Source organism: Schizophyllum commune (genome assembly GCF_000143185.2).
Source record: "Schizophyllum commune H4-8 unplaced genomic scaffold SCHCOscaffold_10, whole genome shotgun sequence".
In the NCBI taxonomy this organism is placed as follows: Eukaryota; Fungi; Basidiomycota; class Agaricomycetes; order Agaricales; family Schizophyllaceae; genus Schizophyllum; species Schizophyllum commune.
In genome coordinates, this window is record NW_026089547.1 from 739,619 (window position 1) to 756,698 (window position 17,080).

Sequence of the window (17,080 nt, forward strand, 5' to 3'; positions counted from 1 at the left end):
CCCCCGATCTCATACGACGTCGTAGACGGACTGATAGGTTTAGAAAGAATTGTTCCCATTAGACCTAGCATACACTGCAGCATATAGATTAATCCACCTTCCTCGACCAGTTCCGCCCGCTGCGACTTGCGGACAGCGGTGTCCCGGGGCGCGATAAGCTCGGGGTACCAGCGCGCGAGTGCGGCGGCGTGCGCTCGACGAAGGCCTTCTCGCTCCGCGCGAGCAGCGGCTCCTGCTTCTCCTCCACCTTGACCTTGTGCACGACGGGGTCGCGGCCCCAGTACAGCCACATCTGCACGCCGATGATGGCGTTGAGGACGAAGGCGAGGAGCGCGCCGAGCGCGACGAGCACGTCGTCGACCTCGCGGTAGATGGTGTAGATGCGCGCGCCGCAGCCGGCGGTCTGGAGCAGCACGGCGAACCAGGAGAGGTTCCCCGTGGACTTGTTGCGATGGTTTTCGATGATTTGGGGGACCTTGGAGGCGATGCTGATCGGTAGTGTGAGGGCCTGGAAGGTGGCGAGAATGGGTGGGGGGACGAAGAGGAGGAGGAGGAAGCCGACAATCATGATTAGGAGGGTGCCTAGGAGTTTGGTTGTTCGGGAGTCGGTGGAAGAGGTGAGGGCGCGGGGGCGGGGGGCGTATTGGATGAGGAGGAGCATGAGGATGGCATTTTGCGCGGTTAGGAAGGCGTTCTCGCCATAGGTCGAGAAGGGGATCCCGTTTCGGTACGCGTATGTGAGGTTGACGGCGTATGCGAGCGTCTCGAATGCAGAGCCGCTGGTGGAGATGCCCCTGGCTGATTTACGCTTGTAGACTTGATCACATTGTGAGCGACATACCGAGCGAAGAGAAACGATTACGCACTGATGTAGAGTTGGGGAAGCTTCATGACACCGCTACCGATGACAATGCCCCATCCCATGCCTTTCGACAACGCGGTCTTGAGACATTCTGTGTCGCCGAACGCGAGGTTCTCCACCAAGGAGACGTAACATTTCTGACAGACTGTAAACGCGTGTTATAGGGAGAAGTATGGATAGTGTACGCACCTCCCCAACGATGCTCACGCCCAGGTCGCGGACAAAGGGTGGTAAGTTTCTTGTGATGCTCGTCATTGCACGAGTTGAGGACGCGCCGCAGCCGCCACCGCGGACGTGGTCGCGATGCACTTGTTTGCGCCAGACGATCCCGCGTTTGTGGCGTTAGCGCACCCCGCGCGTCGCCCTCACCGTCGCGTCCGAAGGCGCCATGGTCCTCGTACTCATCATTGGCGACCTGCACATCCCGCACAGAATACACGACCTGCCGACGAAGTTTAAGAAGCTCTTGGTTCCGGGGAAGATCCAGCAGATTCTCTGCACGGGCAATGTGTGCGACAAGGAGACGTATGATTATCTCCGGACGATATCCCCCGACGTGCACGTCGTGAAGGGTGATTATGATGAGGTGCGTGCATACATACTCTCTGAGGGCGTGTTGCTGACGAGGCCCGCGCGTAGACGCCATTTCCCATGTCGGTGACAGTGTACCATAGCCCCATCAAAATCGGGGTCATACACGGGCACCAATGCGTCCCCACTGGAGACCTCGACTCTCTCGGTGCGCTCGCGCGACAGATGGACGTAGATGTCCTCATCTCGGGCCATACACATACGTGCGTCGCGCCTTCATCGCCCAACTAACGACATCTCACATCCCACCAGCTTCCAAGCACTGGAATACGACAATCGCTTCTTCGTGAACCCCGGCTCTGCCACAGGTGCCTGGTCGGGCAATGTCAAGGGGTGCGTTGGCGTCTCCCTCTCTTCAAATGCGTGTCTGACACTCCCTCCAGCGATGCCGTCCCGTGCTTCGCGCTCATGGACATTCAAGGTCCCGTTGTGGTGACGTACGTGTACCAGCTCGTCGAAGGCGAAGTCCGCGTCGAGAAGATCGAGTGGAGGAAGGAGGCAGAGCCTCCCATCGGCCCGCGCAGCACTGTCTTGCCTCAGAGCATACCAAGTCCCGCACCAGCGAGTCCGCCCCCGAGCAACGGCTGGTAGCGATCCTCCTGCCCCGCCTTCAATCCGTACTCTATGTATTCAGTGTCATATCTCTGCTGGAATTCCGTCATCCTTGTTGTAACCAACCTCAAAAGGCCCCGTTCTGCCGTCGCTTGCTGGATGATCACGAAGGTATGGAGCCTGTCGGTATTCTCCACTGATTCATCAGCTCGACGTGTCCTCCCTCGCTCTATCCATCTCCACCGTGCCAACAGAAGGGAAGCGGTCAGGCTGAGCTATGGAGATTGATACAGGAGATCCCTTGTTTCAGATTCAAACTCAATGCCGTAGGTCCCTCGTGCGGGAGGGGGCTGTGAGGGTACGCGCACAAGCCGACGCCAAACCGATACGGCACTGGGCGCTTGATGAGCGCCCGGTATGCTTCCTTCAGACGTACTTATAACCCCTGGGGTGAGGAGGGCACTGGTTTGCTTTCCCCCTCCCTTGTCATGACGAGTAAGCGCCGTTTCTGCGATCGTGGCTTTGGCTAATCTGAGCTTACAGCGAACTTGCCTGAGAGGAGTATGGCTCAGGGTGCTGGACATGATAGCCCGCGGGAGAAGGTACGCGTATCACCTATGTAAGCTCTGTGCGGACATGACTGATGGCTTCTTTCAGTCACCCTCCCCCGTGGACGACGCCGTCGAGACTCAGCAGCGCCTGCTGAGCGCGGAGTCTTCAGACGACACCCAGTACGCGACATACCCTCCCGATCGCAAGTCCGTGGCATGGGCGGCGTACGACATGCCGCAGGCCCCGCCCGCCCCGGAACTGAAGGACTGGGTACCTGTGCCGTTGCGCAAGTGGTTCTGGGTGACACTCGCAATACTGCTCGTCCTTCTCGCGATGGGCCTAGAGATTGCACTGCGGTACACTAAGAGGGCTCAGGGTGCGTGGTGTGTGCCTTTTGAGTGGAATCGGCGGAACTGACGCGCGACTCACACCCAGGCTGGCACATCAGAGGCAACTTCAACGACACCGGCGACGCGTGGCATTACCTGTACACCCTGCCCCCGGTCATCGTGGCTGCAGCGATCGCCGCTGCGGCAGCGTGGACGGATTTCGAGGTCAAGAAGATGCAGGTGCGTATGCAGCGCTCTCGGGCTCGAGGTAAGGATTACGGAGGCTGACGACGCGACAGCCCTACATCGATTTGGCGCATGGTAACTCGCCCCCACACCGGAGTCTGTTGCTGGATTACACGCGGCAGAAGTACGTTTCGGGCTTCCTCGTCCCCTCGTGCATTTGCGTTTCTCATGCGCTGATTCCGACTCGGAATGCGAAGGCTGACCCTGACCCTACAGCAATTTCATCGTATGGGTCTCAGCCGCCCACAATCGCCATTGGGCGGTCACGCTCACGACGGTGATGGTCCTGCTATCGCTAGCGCTCCAGCCACTGGCGGCAGCGCTGCTCACTGTCCGTGATGTGTGGCTGCAGGGAGACGGTATGTCGAGGCACGCGGTCCACTAGTGCAGTTGTTCATTGAGACGCATAGAGAATACCGTCAACCGCATATCGTCGATCAGCCTTGCCACGGATCTGACTGACAGCGACCTCACACGTGCGTTCATCTCCTCGTAGTTTGGTGGTAGCATGAGATGACGGTAAACAGCCTTCCTTACTGCTGCGGGCTTCGCGTCTGCGGATGTGCTATACGACCTGAAGGAACCTTCGTTCATTCATGATGGGTATACTATTGCGCCGTTTGAGGTTCGCTTGTTTTCCTCCTTTTTCTTTGGAAACGTGTTCAATAAGCCTCACCGCCTCTCAGCTTCCCATAAACCCACCAAACAGCACGGTCACTGCCAACACCACGGCGATGAAGTCGTCTACCAATTGTCGCGCCGTCGACGTCGACAGAGTTCACCATATCACCGACACCGTGGACGAATGGCTTTTGAGTGCGGAGCTCGATGGCTGTAGCCAAAATTGGCAGGTCGACCACCGTGCCGTCAGTCTGTTCGGAACGGACGCCCTGAACTGCACGTCTGGTGTCGCGCCTCAGTTTGCTCCCGTCGTGTTCTGGTTCTTCACGTGCGTAATTACGGCTTCGCTAGCATTCTCATTGCCATGTTGTAACCTTGGTTCAGGTACCAGCCTTCCGTAGCAGCCTCGGCGACATTCTGCTATCCCTCCTTCGAGCTTCTCGACGTGAGCGTTTCCGTCGACCACGCTTCAGGAAATATTACCGCGGTCTCGGAATTGGGAGAATTTACCTCCTCGTCCAACTTCTCGCAGTTCGCAGGGAACATGAGCAGCCTGAACGGAACGCCCTTCAATGGCGTGGTGTTTAACCTCACGAACCCTGACTCGTGCGTTTTTGCTAGCTTCCGGACTTCCGACGTGTGCTCACCTTGCCTAACCCAAGCTACGTCCTCGAGCGCGCGAATGCGACGCAGTTGACGTTGCCGGCAGCTGTGTTCCAGCAGGCTTCGCAGCGGGAAGGAGGGTTGCAAGCCAGTTTCGATGATAACGACTTTACGCCCTCGAGCGATTCAGTATACGTATGTGCGCAGTATCAGTCCGCGGTCTTCGCTCACTTCAGGCGTAGAGCTCGTATCTGCAGCTCATCGCACGCTCTATTTATTTTGTGCCCGATCGGCAGCTTATGTTCGTGGAGGTGAAGTCGTTCAAGAAACGTCTATTCCTTAGGTACGTCAACGTTCAGCTCGTCCATTTATTGGCTGATGTATGGCTCTAGTGATATCGCTGTCCATCTGCTCACTGCCGCGCTTCTCTTGCTGGCCATTCTCGCGGTTACTAGCCACATCATTCATCGCAGTGACCGCAGGCAGCTGCGCCTCCGACACCAGGTGCGTCACGAACCACATCCACTCTATCAGCGACCTTCTTTCTGACTGTGTTTGTCAGCCCGGTACTATCGCCTCTGCAGTATCGCTTGGCGCGCAGACGAGCATCGGGACGATCCTAGCCGACCATACGAACGCGAGTGACAAGGACATTCGAGAAGCGCTGGCTGGTCGGCGCTTCCGTATTCATCCAACCACCATGAAGATCGTGATGGAAGGCGAGGACGGCTACGACACCGCGCGCACGCCGCAGACAGGTGACCTGCGACGGCGCAGCGTCTTCGCATCCTTCCAGGAGAGGATCAGACCTGTGTCGGCCTCGTTGAGGCCGTGAGGTGCTTCAGCCTTCAAAGGCTTGAGCCCCCTGTTCTTCTGCAGACTTGTATTTTCTACTTCGCTTCGCGCTATCTATTGTGTCTAGAGGTGTAAGCTGGTTGTCATGTAGTCTACTTATAGTTGATGAGGTTATTTCGGAGTGCTGGGAAACAACTCTCGCCTGCTTGCCTTCTCTCGGTCTCAAATGCCTCAAACTTCGCTGATCTCCCTCAGGCAAACACACGTTCGACAATCGCAGGCGTGGCCTTCCAAGCCAGTTCGTCGGCAATTCACAACGCTGATTGGCTAGAGATGCGTGGCTCGGGAGGAAATCAGCATGTCCATAGGGACGGTGATAGGAACCGTCGCTCGCTTGCCCAACGACCGAGACCTCGCTGCCCCTTGCCGCCCTGTTCTGCACGCGGAGAAATGTGGTCAAGCATCAACTTCAGGATGGATGTCGCCGTCGGGAAGTACGAACCAGCTCGCCAGCACATGGCGGTCGCCCCGTATCCTGGGTCCCTTGGTGATATCAGGTTCTGCCGGGCGGCGGCCGCGGCCGCGCGCAGAGGATAAAAAGCGGTCACGACGAGGAGAGCAACCCGCCCCCTTCGTTCCTTCGGTCACAGGCCCTCCCTCCGTGGTCCCTTCGTCTTCTTCCTTCGTTTTCCTATACCTCTGGCAGGTCAATTAGCCCGGCGCCCCTTGCATACACTCTCCTTCATCTGTCGTCTTTATTTTTCGTCACTATGTTCTCTAGCTTCGCTGTCCTCGCACTCTCCGTTTCTGGGGCGTACGCCCATGCCTTCATCAACTCTGTCCAGGGCGCCAACGGCGTCAATGGCATTGGTCTCGGTGTTACGTTTAACGGCGAGGTTGCCCGCGGTGGTACCGGCGAGCAGCCTTTCCAGCTCGACACGCCCGTCCTGAAGGACACGACTACTGGTATGTGGAACAGCATTGCGATGTGACAATCGGCTGATCGCAGTGCAGATCCTTGCGGCGCTACTCTCCTCGCCGGCTCGGTCAACATCGAGAAGTCGATGGCTGCCGTCGAGCAGGCGATGGGCGGCATGCCCACCATCCCCTCCGACGGCTCCTTGACCATGGGCGTCTTCCAGGTCAACGCTGACGGTGGAGGGCCGTTCACTGCTGAGATCAACACCGACGCGACTGGCCAGAAGTGGACCGCGATCGATGTCACTTCTCAGCCCCCCGGTGTGAACGGTGTTCTCCAGTGCGTACCTTCCAGCTCGCGAGGGAATATTGGATTCACTAAAGTGCTATGCAGCAACGGCCCCGCCAACTCCTCCATCACCGTCAGCGTCCCCTCGGGCACCAAGTGCACTGGTGGCTCCGATGGTGCTACTTGCCTGATCCGCCTCAACAACGGTGGTGCCGACACTGGCTCCCTCGCTAACGGTGCTGGTCCCTTCGGTGGTTGCGTCGCTGTCTCCCAGGGTGAGTTCGTATTGAGTGTGCCAGTCCTCCTCTCCTAACTCTCGTTATAGGCAACAACGCTGTCGCGACCGGTAACAACAACAACAGCGGCAACGCCAACGCCAACGCGAGCGGCAACACCAACAACAACAAGGGCAACGGTAACGGCCGCAACCGCAACGGCAACAACAACGGCAGCAACAACGGCTTTGGTCTCTTCGGCCGTCTTGCTGCGCGCCACGGCGAGCTCAAGCAGCTCAAGCAGAAGCGCGAGCTGCTCAACCGCGAAATCCTCGAGGCCCGCCAGAAGCTCACCGCCCAGCTCATTGACGAGCTGAAGACCACTACGGGTACGGCCATTGACAGTGAGTGTTTGTATGTTCTGTTGCCTGGGCGTGTGCTGATTGGTTATTGTAGTCCCCATCGACCGCATGGCTGGCTTCGACGACGCTGCTGCGACTGGCGGTAACTCGACTGAGGCTCAGAACAACGACGGCCCTCTTACTCAGCAGGAGGCCGTTGACCTCAAGAAGGCCGTCCAGCTCGCCATCGAGCAGGCTCTTGACTTGATGGCCAGCGACGAGGTCGATGCCGGCCAGTTCGGTCAGGACTCTGTAAGTCGATCGTCTCTATTCCGTCTGCTGAGCTGGTTCTAATCCACCATCAGGACATCACGGACAAGCTGAACGCGCAGGCCAACGCCGACCAGGCTGCTGGTACTACGTCGATCAACGCTGGTAACGCTGGTGTCGGCTTCTTCCAGACCGACGTTGTCGACCAGTTGCTTGGTGGCAGTACGTGAACTTTTTCCATCTCATCCTCAGGATGCTAACCCCTCTCAGTCAAGACTGCCTCTGCCGATCTTCAGGCCACGGGTACCGCTGCCGCTGCTCAGTCGACCATCACGTCGTCGGGCAACAACAACAACAACAACGGCAACGGCAACAACTCGAAGAACGGCAAGGGCAACAACACGGGCAACAACGCCAACAACAACGGCGGCTTCGGTGGCTTCGGCAACAACGCCAACAACGGCGGTGGCTTCGGGCGGAACTCGAACAACCGCCGCCGCATGCAGCAGCTCAAGCGCCGCATCTCGCAGTGGATTGAGGACGACGCGTAGATAGCCTATGCGCTGAACATTCTGACGACCTGGCTGTCCCACTGGCATGGGCAGCGCTTTCATCACGTCGGCGGCATTTGCTTGCGTTTAGTGTATTTTAGTATATCATCGGGTGTAGGATACTTGGAATATTGACAACAAGGTTGGAGGGCCTTCACACATTCGTTGCAATGAGCTAGTGTCTGCGAATGCGAGTGAGCTAGAGTGCAAAGTTCTTCGATAAATCCGTATAATTGTGAGCGGGAAGTAACGTGACTGTATTGGCCCTTTCCTTCTCCCGTCATGTGCTGCTGTTCGACAAAGGAGCGCCGTGCGAAGCGCCGTCGTCCATTGCTTTGTTTCCTTGCTCCTCGCTCTCACATCGATTGAGGCTCTGCACCTCTGGAGAGCCTCTCATCTCGACCTTGCTTCAGCACCAACAACTCGCGACATCGCGCCTCACCAGCTCGTTTGGACTCGCAGCCAAGATGGCCGACATGCAGGTAGATGGTGAATTGGTGAGTGCAGCGCTAGGCTTGTATCAAAGGGCTTTGATTGTTCGCGGTGCTCATACTTCTTTCTTGCAGGATCCTCTCTTACACGCGCTCGAGCTTTGGGCTGCGCATTACTGCGAAGGAGGTGCCAAAGTACCGCGCGCGGTCGAGAATTATGTCGAGGCCTACAATCGGTTCTTTGACCGTGAGTTTCTTTCTCGCCGCATTCATCATACTCCGGCCTGTTCTCTTTCGCTCTCCTTCCACCATCATCATCACCTACTCATCGAGCTCACCATGCTTACATGCCTTTGCAGGCCCGCAGCACGGTAACCCAAGACATGCGGCGACGGAGTCCAGCGTCGAATTCAGTGAAATGCTCAGGAGATTCGTGAATTACGTCGCTGGTGAGAAATCCAACGCCCGTCTCCCTTCCTGATCTGACTCACATCCACCTGCATCCGATACAGAATGGGAATACGCCCTCACCATGTACGATATGCACCGCTCGCACGTAGCCAGTGCCGTCAAACACATGTGCTTGTTCCTCGACTTCGCTGTCGAGCGCGGTATCCTCCCGAGAAGTTTCCACTTCGTTAATGACGCAAGAGAGGACGTGCTTTGGGCGCAACACTATGTTCGCACCCTTCGCGCGTTCATTACTATCAGAACATGCTACCATCGAGCGTTCGTCTACCCCGAGGTGCCCTTGAACCCGCGCAAGTGGCACATTCGACTGCTCGTCCACGACGTGCGCTGGGATTGTGTACTCGCGGGGCGCATTGGATTCATCCACGATCTGGGATTCGAGGATGATGACGAGCGTGAGTATGCTTGTAGGGCGCAGTCATGCTGAGCGGACGTGAAACTGACTGAGCGTGCATAGAGGTGGACTACTCCGACCTGCCCGCTGATCCTATCAAGATCTGCATACCCAAGGCTGCCAGTATCCTACTTCAACCGACGGACACCATCTGCGGTGACCTGTACCGCATCGACGAAGATCACTTCATCTTCGGGGACCTCTTGTACGTATGCGGTTATATCATTTATGATCCTCATGCCTTGATCATTATTTGCGGGCGCGCATCGTCCATCAATAATACCCACCAGCCTCATACCACTCTTTCTGCTCTTGCTGCCCCCATCAGCTCTTCTGCCATGTTGACCTTCTCACTTTCATCTCACTCGCCTCTTCCAGAAACTGCTTCCCTCACGACATAACTCATAAGCCCTACGGCATGGACGTGCAGGGATTTCTCAACGCAGATGTTCCCCTTTCCAAACCGCTCCGCGATCCCCTCCGCGCGCGCTCGCTCGACCCCGCCTTTCTCGTCGACTCCGAGACTGGCAAGGCGTACGTCGTCAAGGGGAGCATCATCCCCGTTCTGGAGCCAGGAGACGATACTGCTCAGGCGCCCTTCGACGTGGAGCCAGAGGCGTACGCGCACGATGGGCTTCCCGATGGTCTGGTCGGTGAGGCCGTCTCGCCGCCGTTCGAGGTGTATGGGAGCGACGGGCTCCCCCTGCATCATATGCGCCGCCCGCCCGATGACCCGGAGGCGGACGAGGCGGACAAGGTGCTTGCGCACGACGATGTGGGGTACAGGGCGCGGCGGGCGCGCCTCCTGAGTCTCCCGAGCCCCTTTGGCACGCCCGCGCGTGTTGCGTATCCGCAGGGGAGCCAGATTCTCCTTCCCGGGCCCGACTTGGAGCTGGCGCAACAGACGGGGCTCATGGACACGAGTCCGGGGTTTGCGAGCGAGGGCACCATAAGCTTTCTGCCCGCGGGTCATGTCGCGTATCAGATCTTCAACATGCCCCCGCTGGACGAGGACTGGTACAAGGACCATGATCGACCCTTTCCAGATGAACCAGACGTGAGTTTGAGCGGTTTCTGTTGCATCTTTTGCCTCGGATCTGTGCGTGACCCACTGTGGATGTGGCTGTTGACGTCCCTCGCGCTCGTGCATACGAGCGTCCGATATAACGTGACAGTGTGCTGACCCTTCAAAAGGAGTACGAAGACGCATATGAAGAGTAGAGCGACGTCCAGTCGCTGGGCCCGACTTTGATCGTCGACTGGTCTCTACTCTACGGTTCGAATTGTCGGACCAGAGCGTGTGCTTTCAAGTCGAAGTCGTTCAGAGCAGGATCGTGATGAGTCTGGAGGTTTTCAAGGAGGTGGCTAGGGTACAGGGGAGGTGCAGCCAATCCTTCGAGGATAGCAGTCTGAATTTTGTACTTGTTTTGTACCAAGAATTACCCAAAGGATGTTGTACTCTTTTCGACCGCTCATCAGCATCACAACAATGGTCTTGTGAGAATGAATGTCTCCTGATTCAAGATTCGAAGCTTGTGTCGGAGCGCAAGCCGTCATCATAAATATCAATCGTAGCTGCGAGTAAAATGGTAGTACATTAGGTGCGGTATGTGTCTCGTATCGACACGTATATGCCCGTATCGACATGGCGTATGTAGTTAGATAGGTGGGACACGCGTATATAGAATCGTCACAACGTTATGTACGTCGGTGATTCGTAGCGGGCGCGTCTAGCGCATATAAGTTAGAGGTGGTGAGTCACCACGATGCACGCAGTCATGATGACCTTCGTGAACAAAGATCACTAGGACCTCTGTGAACGGCGGTCATGGCGACCTCCGGGATGCTGAGCGGCAGTTGACCGTATGTGGGCACGGTCGGCCCTGGTACCTCAGGCCTGCGTGATCGTCGCCGTGTTCTCCTTACCCTCGATGGCAGGCTGCGCCGGCGTCGCCGTGCCCTTACCCGCCGCCGTGAGCAGCTTCCCAACGCCCACGGCGATCGCACCCGCCGCCTGCACCGCGCCCGAGGCGAGGAACGCGCCTCCAGCGCCGATGTGCAGCGCGGGGATCGCGGGGATGGTGCCCACGGTGATGAGGATGGCGCCGAGGGTGGACATGGCCTTGGGGTGCTCTTCCTGCAGGAACTCGAGCGCTTGGCAGGCGTTGATGAGCCAGGTGGGGGCGGTGCCTGAGGCGACGGCGGCTGGGGAGGGTAGGGGTTAGAGGGGTTCGGGGTTAGGGAAAGGAGAAGGGAGCGTGCTTACTTTCGTCGGAGGGCGCGGCAGTTGCGGGAGCGGCGACGACGGTGTCGGAGTTGACCTTGTTGGGCTTGGGGCGCTCCTTGCGCGGCGGGATCATCTCGGACTTGGAGTGCGAGGGCGCGGGGCGGACCTCGCGAGACGACTTGTGCTTCCGGTGCCCGTCGTCCTTGGAGGAGCGCTCGGTGTGGGTGGAGCTCGAACTCGAGCGCTTGAGCTTCGAGCCGGACTGCGAGCCGCAATTCGAGCAGTGCTCGCATTGCGACCCGTCGCGCGAGCGCGACTGCGAGCTCGAGCGGCGCGCCTTTTTGTCGCTGAAGGCAGACGGCGGCGGCATCTCCGTGTGCCGGCGCCGGGGCTTGCGCTCGGTGGAGGAGGGCGGCTTGGACTCGCCTTTGTCGAAGGAGAGCTTCGAGGTGACCGCGCGGCGGAGGGTCCAGGGCGCGGGTGGGAGGTCCTTGTCGACCGCGGCGGGGGGCTCGGCGACGGGCGCGAGCGCCTTGACGTCCATCTCCTCACGTTGTCCGTTCTTGCGGCTGAACCACCACTGGCCAGAGGACTTGGCCTCGACCTTGATGGTCTCGGTCTCCGAAGCGTCGATGTTCCCTGCGGGGGAGGTCAGGGCGGGGCGTCGCTGAGACGATGATGCGTTACTCACATCCCATGTTGCGCATCGCGATCTTGAACTTATCCCAGGTCCAGCGATAGCTGCCGCCGTTCACCTTGGCCATGACGGCCTTCAGCTCGTCGAGGCTGGGGGGATTGGCGTCAGTGAAGGCATTCGCAGGAGATAGCGATCGAGCACATACCGAGCACGCGCCTTCTCGCCCATGAAGTGTTGCCCGACCTTGTGCCAGCACTCCTTCGGGACACCACGAGCCTTGCAACCAGCCTTGATCTCCTCGAGCCACTCATCCACAGGCTTGTCCCGCTTGGGATCGCCCGTAAACTTGGGGCCGTCTTTCCACTCAGCGTACACGGGCTCGAGGTCGAAGCCCTTCAATTTGAATGCGTCAAGCATCGTGGTGGGTGAGGCGCGCCGACTGAAGCGGCGACGAGGAAGGGGGGAACGTGAGGGGGAACGGTCGTGAAGATGAAAGCGGTTTTGTGGTGGTGGATGACGGAGACAAAATGGAATGCGGGGGAGATCGCTGACCTAGGGTATGTTATATATGCCGCTGCGGCAGGTGGCCCCGGGATGGCCTTTGCCTCGTTGCCACCACGCACTGGCCTCGGCTGCGGTGGAAGCCGACGACATGCACGCATGCAGCGAACTCAGTCGGACGTCGAAGCTTCTCGCTCAACTTCATGATCTTCGTTCAGCCTCAAGCAAGATGCGCAATGAGTTCCTCGTGCGCTGTAGTAGACGCCGCAACGTCACCAAGTGGCGGTCGGGGGAGGGCAGGGTGCAAGATTGATGAAGTCAGGTGACGGCAAACGTGTAACGGTTCGACTTTGTGACTGATGGCGCGTTGATGGCCCTTCATTCCCTCCGAGACATGGATAATCGATGCACTAGCAAACACGCCACCCCTGGGCCCGCAAGTGAGATCTCGCGTACCGATCTAAACAAATAGAGCATCCACCTAAATGTACCGCATATAGGTATATCGAGAACGTGCTGATATGGATCCAACGATGCCAGAGGTTGACATATCCTACTAAAGATGGTATAGATGGGTCGAACGAGAGGAACGCATACACCGGTATACTATGTAGATTACCAAGACATGAAAGCTAGATACGAAAGCATGGCACAGATATCCTGCATATAGATCGTAAACATCATCGTCCTTGCCCTACCCATGGCCAGTCAAACGTTCCCTTCACTTCCACGCCGGCTTCTTCCCATTCGCCTTCGCCTTCGCATCCGCCGCAGCCTTCTTCGCCCGGTCGATTTCCTCAAAGCTCTTGATCAGGTCCTTCACGCTCCCGCCACTGTCCTTGCGCTCCCGCGGCCGGAAGTTGAACAGCCGCTTGTCCCACTGGTCGGGCGTGGGCACGTGCTGCAGCTCGACCAGCCGCTTGGGCTTGGCCACCGGGCGCGGGAGCTTCGTCGGCGGCGGAGCCTGGTGCAGCTCGACGAGCTCCTTTGGCGGCACGAGGGGCTCGGGCGGCGGCCGCTCGGGGGTCTCGATGGGCCCGCGGGGAGGTAGCTGGGGAGGCGGAGGGAGCGCCTTCTGCGGGAGCTGCTTCGGCTGCGCGCGGTTACGGCGGCTGGGCGTCAGAGAGCGAGGCAGGTACGAGTAGATAAACCTCTTCAGGCCGCCGGGCTGCTCCTGTTCTTCCTCCTTGGCCGCCTCTTCTTGTTCCTCCTCCCCCGCCTCCTCTTCTTCCTCCGGCTCCATGGACAGCGACCGGTTAACCTCGGCAGCATCCTCATCGTCGGAGTCACCATCCTCGCCACCTTTGGCGTGGCGCGAGATAGACTTCGCCTCGTTCAGCAGATGCGAATAGCGAGGGTTGTGGAGGGCCGGAGACATGGCCCTCTTCCCATAGTTGTTGGATGCGCTCACTCCTGTCCCGGCCGCGCTCGCAGATGTTCCAGCCACCGGCTGGCGCGGTAGAGCAGGGATGCTCGACATGGGCGTAAAGTCAGGGACGACGATGCTCCTCTCCGACCTCACGGGCGTGCTGAACCGGTGGCTGTCCGAGGGCAGCGGCAGCCGTGCCGAGGCCGAGTTGAACAGCGCGGACTTGAGGAAGGACGAGGGGTCGGCGGACGAGGCGCGGAAGCCGCGAGAGGGCGTCGGAGGGGCGACCTTGCCGGCCTTCTGCTTCTTCGAGAGAGCAGCAGCGCGGCGAAGGAGGGCGTTCCTAATGACACTGTGAGTATGTTGTCCTGGATTTGGGAGAAAGGCACATACCTCTGCCACCGATCCCCACCCGCCTCTGTGCAAAACCTGTCCACCACCTTCTCCAAATCCACCGCATCCACATCCGCAAGCGGCGGACTCGCATCCGCCGGGTCCCAGTTATCATCCCCGCCGACAGCCACAGAGATGCGCTCCCTTGTGAAGCACGCGTCCAGCAACTTCCAGTGGTCCTTCGTCCAGTCCTCCTCCCCGTCGCCGCCGAGCTCGGTCACGAAGCTCGTCGAGCGGCGCTTGCTCGAGGGCGTCCCGCACCGTGGAGCTTCGGCCTCGGCGACGGAGAGGAGCTCGGTGAGTGTGAGGGGGGTGCCGGAGTCGCTGGCGGAGCCGCGCGGCCAGGGCGTGCTGGTGCCGCGGATGTCGTCGAGGTCCCAGGAGGCGCCTGCAGAGGGGGAGGACATGAACGAGGTGAAGGAGGCGCTCTTCTTGAAAGGGGAGCGGGTGGATGAACGTGCTTTCTGGACACCGCTCTGCAGAAGGCTGCGCCGGTGGGACGCGCGGGACATGTCCTGAAGGGCAGTTGTCGACGACGCACGACGGCGCCGCTGCTGCGCCTCCCTGACCATCACGTCGTAGTTGTGCTGCAGGAGAGTCAGAACGGTTATGTGATGGATGTGAGGAATACACCTACCTGGCGGAGGATAGCAATGCACTTCGCAGCCGCGAGACTGTCCTTCGAGCTGATGACGACACATCCAGGGCCAGTGTCTTCCTCGCTCTCGTCCTCGTCGTCGCTTTCCTCCACGACAGGCTCAGGAGGAGCCCGCACAACCATGTTCCAGCCGTCCATGGGCTGGTCGTCCTTGTCGGACGAAGGCGCAGCCTCACGAGCGCCAGAGTGCTCCGGCGTCGCCGCTCGTCCGGCCACTGATTCAGGAGGCGTGACGCTGGTCTGCTCGGACGTGCCATCGCCGTGCGCCTCCTCATGAGCCTCGCGACCTTCGCGAGCATCCGCCATCCCACGAGGACGATGGGCGGCCAGCGCCTCCATCAGACCACCTTGGGGAACGGCGGGAGAAGACTCGGGCAGAGGAGGCAGCGAGGGCTCACGAGCGGTGAATGGAGTAGCCGCCGCCATCGCGGACGGACCAGGCGTCCGGGAACGCGAGCGTGCGCGCAGCAGGGAGCGTAGGTGCTGATTTGGCGTGCCGGGCGGCGCCGCTGCGGGAGTCGTTGTAGGACGTGGCGCCGCAGGAGTTGTTGACGTCGAAGTCTGGGCGTTCTGCGAGGTAGACGGCCTACGCTCTTCCTCTTGGTGCTCGTCCCCCTCTTGCTGCTTATCTTCTTCCTGATCCTGCTGAGCACCAGAAACCGGACTCGGCGACCTCAACGGGACTTGCTCTCCTTGATCCTCTTGCTGAGCCGCATCCGAGTCACCCACGATACTTGTCCCACCTTCGCTCCTCCTACGGGCATACGGGTACGGGCTGATCGGCCGTCCCCATCTCTTCATCCGCTCAATGGTGGCTGCACTTGGAGGGTCACGTTTCGTGCGGATTGCGAGCGTGCGCCACTTTCCTGTGTAGTCTGATTCTCCTTCGGAGATCTCGCCGGCGGGCTATTGAGGAGGCGTCAGCGTGAGTATGTGCGGTAGCTTGGATGTATGAGGAGACGAATGTGGAAGGAAGGACGCATACCTTCTCCGCATCTGGCTCATCATCGCTGGATTCCCAGCCAGCGTTGGCGGCTTCGAGGAATGCGGGGGTGACCTCGGAGGCGCGGGGCGGACGCGCCGGCGGCAACGGTAGGGCGTCCATATCAGCTGGGTCTATGTCATCTTCCATGGATCGGTCCGCGGAAGAGGTGCTGAAGTCGTTGAAGACATCGTCCTCGGGCGCGGCGTCGAGCGAAGAGAAGACGGGCGGGATGGAGGACGAGCGGAAGACGGCGGCGGGCGGTGAGGATGGCGGGGGAGAAGAGTTCGGCAGGGAGGTCGGAGGCTGGACGTCGAAGCGGAACTCCGTGGGCGAGGGGCCTGTTTCGGCGTCGACGTGACGGACGTCCTCTTCGGCGAGGGCGTCGACGTCGATGGGCGTGTCCTCGGCTCCCACGCCCACGTTGACGAGCTTGCGCGGGGAGCGGGCTGAGCCTTTGAGAAGTAAGGGATCGTCGGTCGGGCTGGCGGGCGGAATGGGTGCGTTCAGGTCGATCTCTGGCATCTCCTTCTTGATGGGTATATGGATCTTGGCGGGCGCTTTCGACTGGCGAGAGTGCGCGGGGCGCCGCCTGCTAGAGGATGGTGGGGGAGGCGATACGAAGACCTGCTTCGGCGCGGGCGTCAAGCTCTCCTTCGGAGGAGGTTCGTAGGGCGGGATGGGTGTCTGGCTCCGCCGTCGGGGCTTGCCGTCGAGGGTAGCGGGGAGATAGTCTGCCTGAGGATTGGCGGCATGCGGTGATAGAACGAGGGTCTTGAGCGGGGACTGTGAGCGTCGCTGCTTGCGCGACTTGGCGGTAGGCGTTGTGGGTACCATGGGCGAGTCTGGGGCGTGGCCGTCCGGCTGGGTGCGCTTGCGCTTGTTGGACGCGGTCAAGGTGATAGATAGAGAGCGTGGGGTGCTCTGATGACGCTGGGCAGCCGCTATCAGGGTTTGTCGCACAATGAATCCCGGGCTCACGCACTGCTCGTAAGGTCTCTTCGGGGGGAGGGCTCATTAGTGTGCGTGCGGCGTCCATGTCGCAGTCGGCGACGTCGTTGTCCTGCTCTTTGGCGTGGTCCTTGGGCGGGCCAGGAGGTAAAAGAGATGAGTCGTCGGCGCGCATGGTGGTGGCACAAGGCAGCCTCGTGTATCCGATTTCCGCATCTGCGCTTGAACACAAGGCGGCACGTGATCGCACATACACGACGTCACGCGTACGGACGCGAGTATCTGGGCGACAGATATACAGGGTCCTGAGCATACTCAACCATGCGCAGGT

At 59.5% G+C, this 17,080-nt stretch overlaps 7 protein-coding genes across 7 annotated transcripts; 4 read left to right on the forward strand and 3 right to left on the reverse strand.

Moving 5' to 3' along the window:
• Positions 1 to 88: 88 nt before the first annotated feature.
• Positions 89 to 1,117, reverse strand: SCHCODRAFT_02704374 (mannose-P-dolichol utilization defect 1 protein; the record flags this gene model as incomplete). The annotated part of the gene is made up of 3 exons (XM_003028665.2): positions 89 to 816; positions 867 to 999; positions 1,052 to 1,117. The coding sequence occupies 3 exons, from the start codon at positions 1,115 to 1,117 to the stop codon at positions 89 to 91; spliced, it is 927 nt and encodes a 308-aa protein (XP_003028711.1).
• Positions 1,118 to 1,211: 94 nt separating this feature from the next.
• SCHCODRAFT_02751528 (Metallo-dependent phosphatase) lies at positions 1,212 to 2,152 on the forward strand. Its single transcript, XM_003028980.2, has 4 exons — positions 1,212 to 1,448; positions 1,502 to 1,656; positions 1,706 to 1,786; positions 1,837 to 2,152. The coding sequence occupies exons 1-4, from the start codon at positions 1,251 to 1,253 to the stop codon at positions 2,042 to 2,044; spliced, it is 642 nt and encodes a 213-aa protein (XP_003029026.1). The 5' UTR covers positions 1,212 to 1,250; the 3' UTR covers positions 2,045 to 2,152.
• A 330-nt stretch (positions 2,153 to 2,482) lies between these two features.
• Positions 2,483 to 5,356, forward strand: SCHCODRAFT_02636667 (uncharacterized protein). Its single transcript, XM_050345925.1, has 14 exons — positions 2,483 to 2,500; positions 2,549 to 2,607; positions 2,663 to 2,933; positions 2,993 to 3,126; positions 3,186 to 3,256; positions 3,349 to 3,491; positions 3,543 to 3,608; positions 3,660 to 3,757; positions 3,819 to 4,081; positions 4,138 to 4,359; positions 4,416 to 4,551; positions 4,599 to 4,699; positions 4,749 to 4,860; positions 4,919 to 5,356. The coding sequence occupies exons 2-14, from the start codon at positions 2,569 to 2,571 to the stop codon at positions 5,189 to 5,191; spliced, it is 1,929 nt and encodes a 642-aa protein (XP_050198469.1). The 5' UTR covers positions 2,483 to 2,500; positions 2,549 to 2,568; the 3' UTR covers positions 5,192 to 5,356.
• A 345-nt stretch (positions 5,357 to 5,701) lies between these two features.
• SCHCODRAFT_02636672 (uncharacterized protein) lies at positions 5,702 to 7,820 on the forward strand. Its single transcript, XM_003028979.2, has 7 exons — positions 5,702 to 6,117; positions 6,166 to 6,409; positions 6,464 to 6,633; positions 6,684 to 6,977; positions 7,030 to 7,226; positions 7,280 to 7,406; positions 7,455 to 7,820. Exons 1-7 carry the CDS (start codon positions 5,922 to 5,924, stop codon positions 7,733 to 7,735), a joined length of 1,509 nt encoding a protein of 502 aa, XP_003029025.1. The 5' UTR covers positions 5,702 to 5,921; the 3' UTR covers positions 7,736 to 7,820.
• Positions 7,821 to 8,006: 186 nt separating this feature from the next.
• On the forward strand, positions 8,007 to 10,540 carry SCHCODRAFT_02636674 (uncharacterized protein). Its single transcript, XM_003028978.3, has 7 exons — positions 8,007 to 8,232; positions 8,302 to 8,413; positions 8,526 to 8,615; positions 8,679 to 9,032; positions 9,095 to 9,236; positions 9,410 to 10,088; positions 10,226 to 10,540. The coding sequence occupies exons 1-7, from the start codon at positions 8,203 to 8,205 to the stop codon at positions 10,250 to 10,252; spliced, it is 1,434 nt and encodes a 477-aa protein (XP_003029024.1). The 5' UTR covers positions 8,007 to 8,202; the 3' UTR covers positions 10,253 to 10,540.
• A 382-nt stretch (positions 10,541 to 10,922) lies between these two features.
• Positions 10,923 to 12,312, reverse strand: SCHCODRAFT_02512531 (uncharacterized protein; the record flags this gene model as incomplete). The annotated part of the gene is made up of 5 exons (XM_003028664.2): positions 10,923 to 11,236; positions 11,298 to 11,679; positions 11,797 to 11,897; positions 11,950 to 12,044; positions 12,101 to 12,312. 5 exons carry the CDS (start codon positions 12,310 to 12,312, stop codon positions 10,923 to 10,925), a joined length of 1,104 nt encoding a protein of 367 aa, XP_003028710.1.
• A 446-nt stretch (positions 12,313 to 12,758) lies between these two features.
• SCHCODRAFT_02551165 (uncharacterized protein) lies at positions 12,759 to 16,946 on the reverse strand. Its single transcript, XM_003028663.3, has 5 exons — positions 16,784 to 16,946; positions 15,802 to 16,731; positions 14,796 to 15,722; positions 14,159 to 14,745; positions 12,759 to 14,108 (listed from the first exon to the last, which is right to left on the reverse strand). The coding sequence occupies exons 1-5, from the start codon at positions 16,922 to 16,924 to the stop codon at positions 13,118 to 13,120; spliced, it is 3,576 nt and encodes a 1,191-aa protein (XP_003028709.1). The 5' UTR covers positions 16,925 to 16,946; the 3' UTR covers positions 12,759 to 13,117.
• Between the last annotated feature and the right edge of the window lie 134 nt (positions 16,947 to 17,080).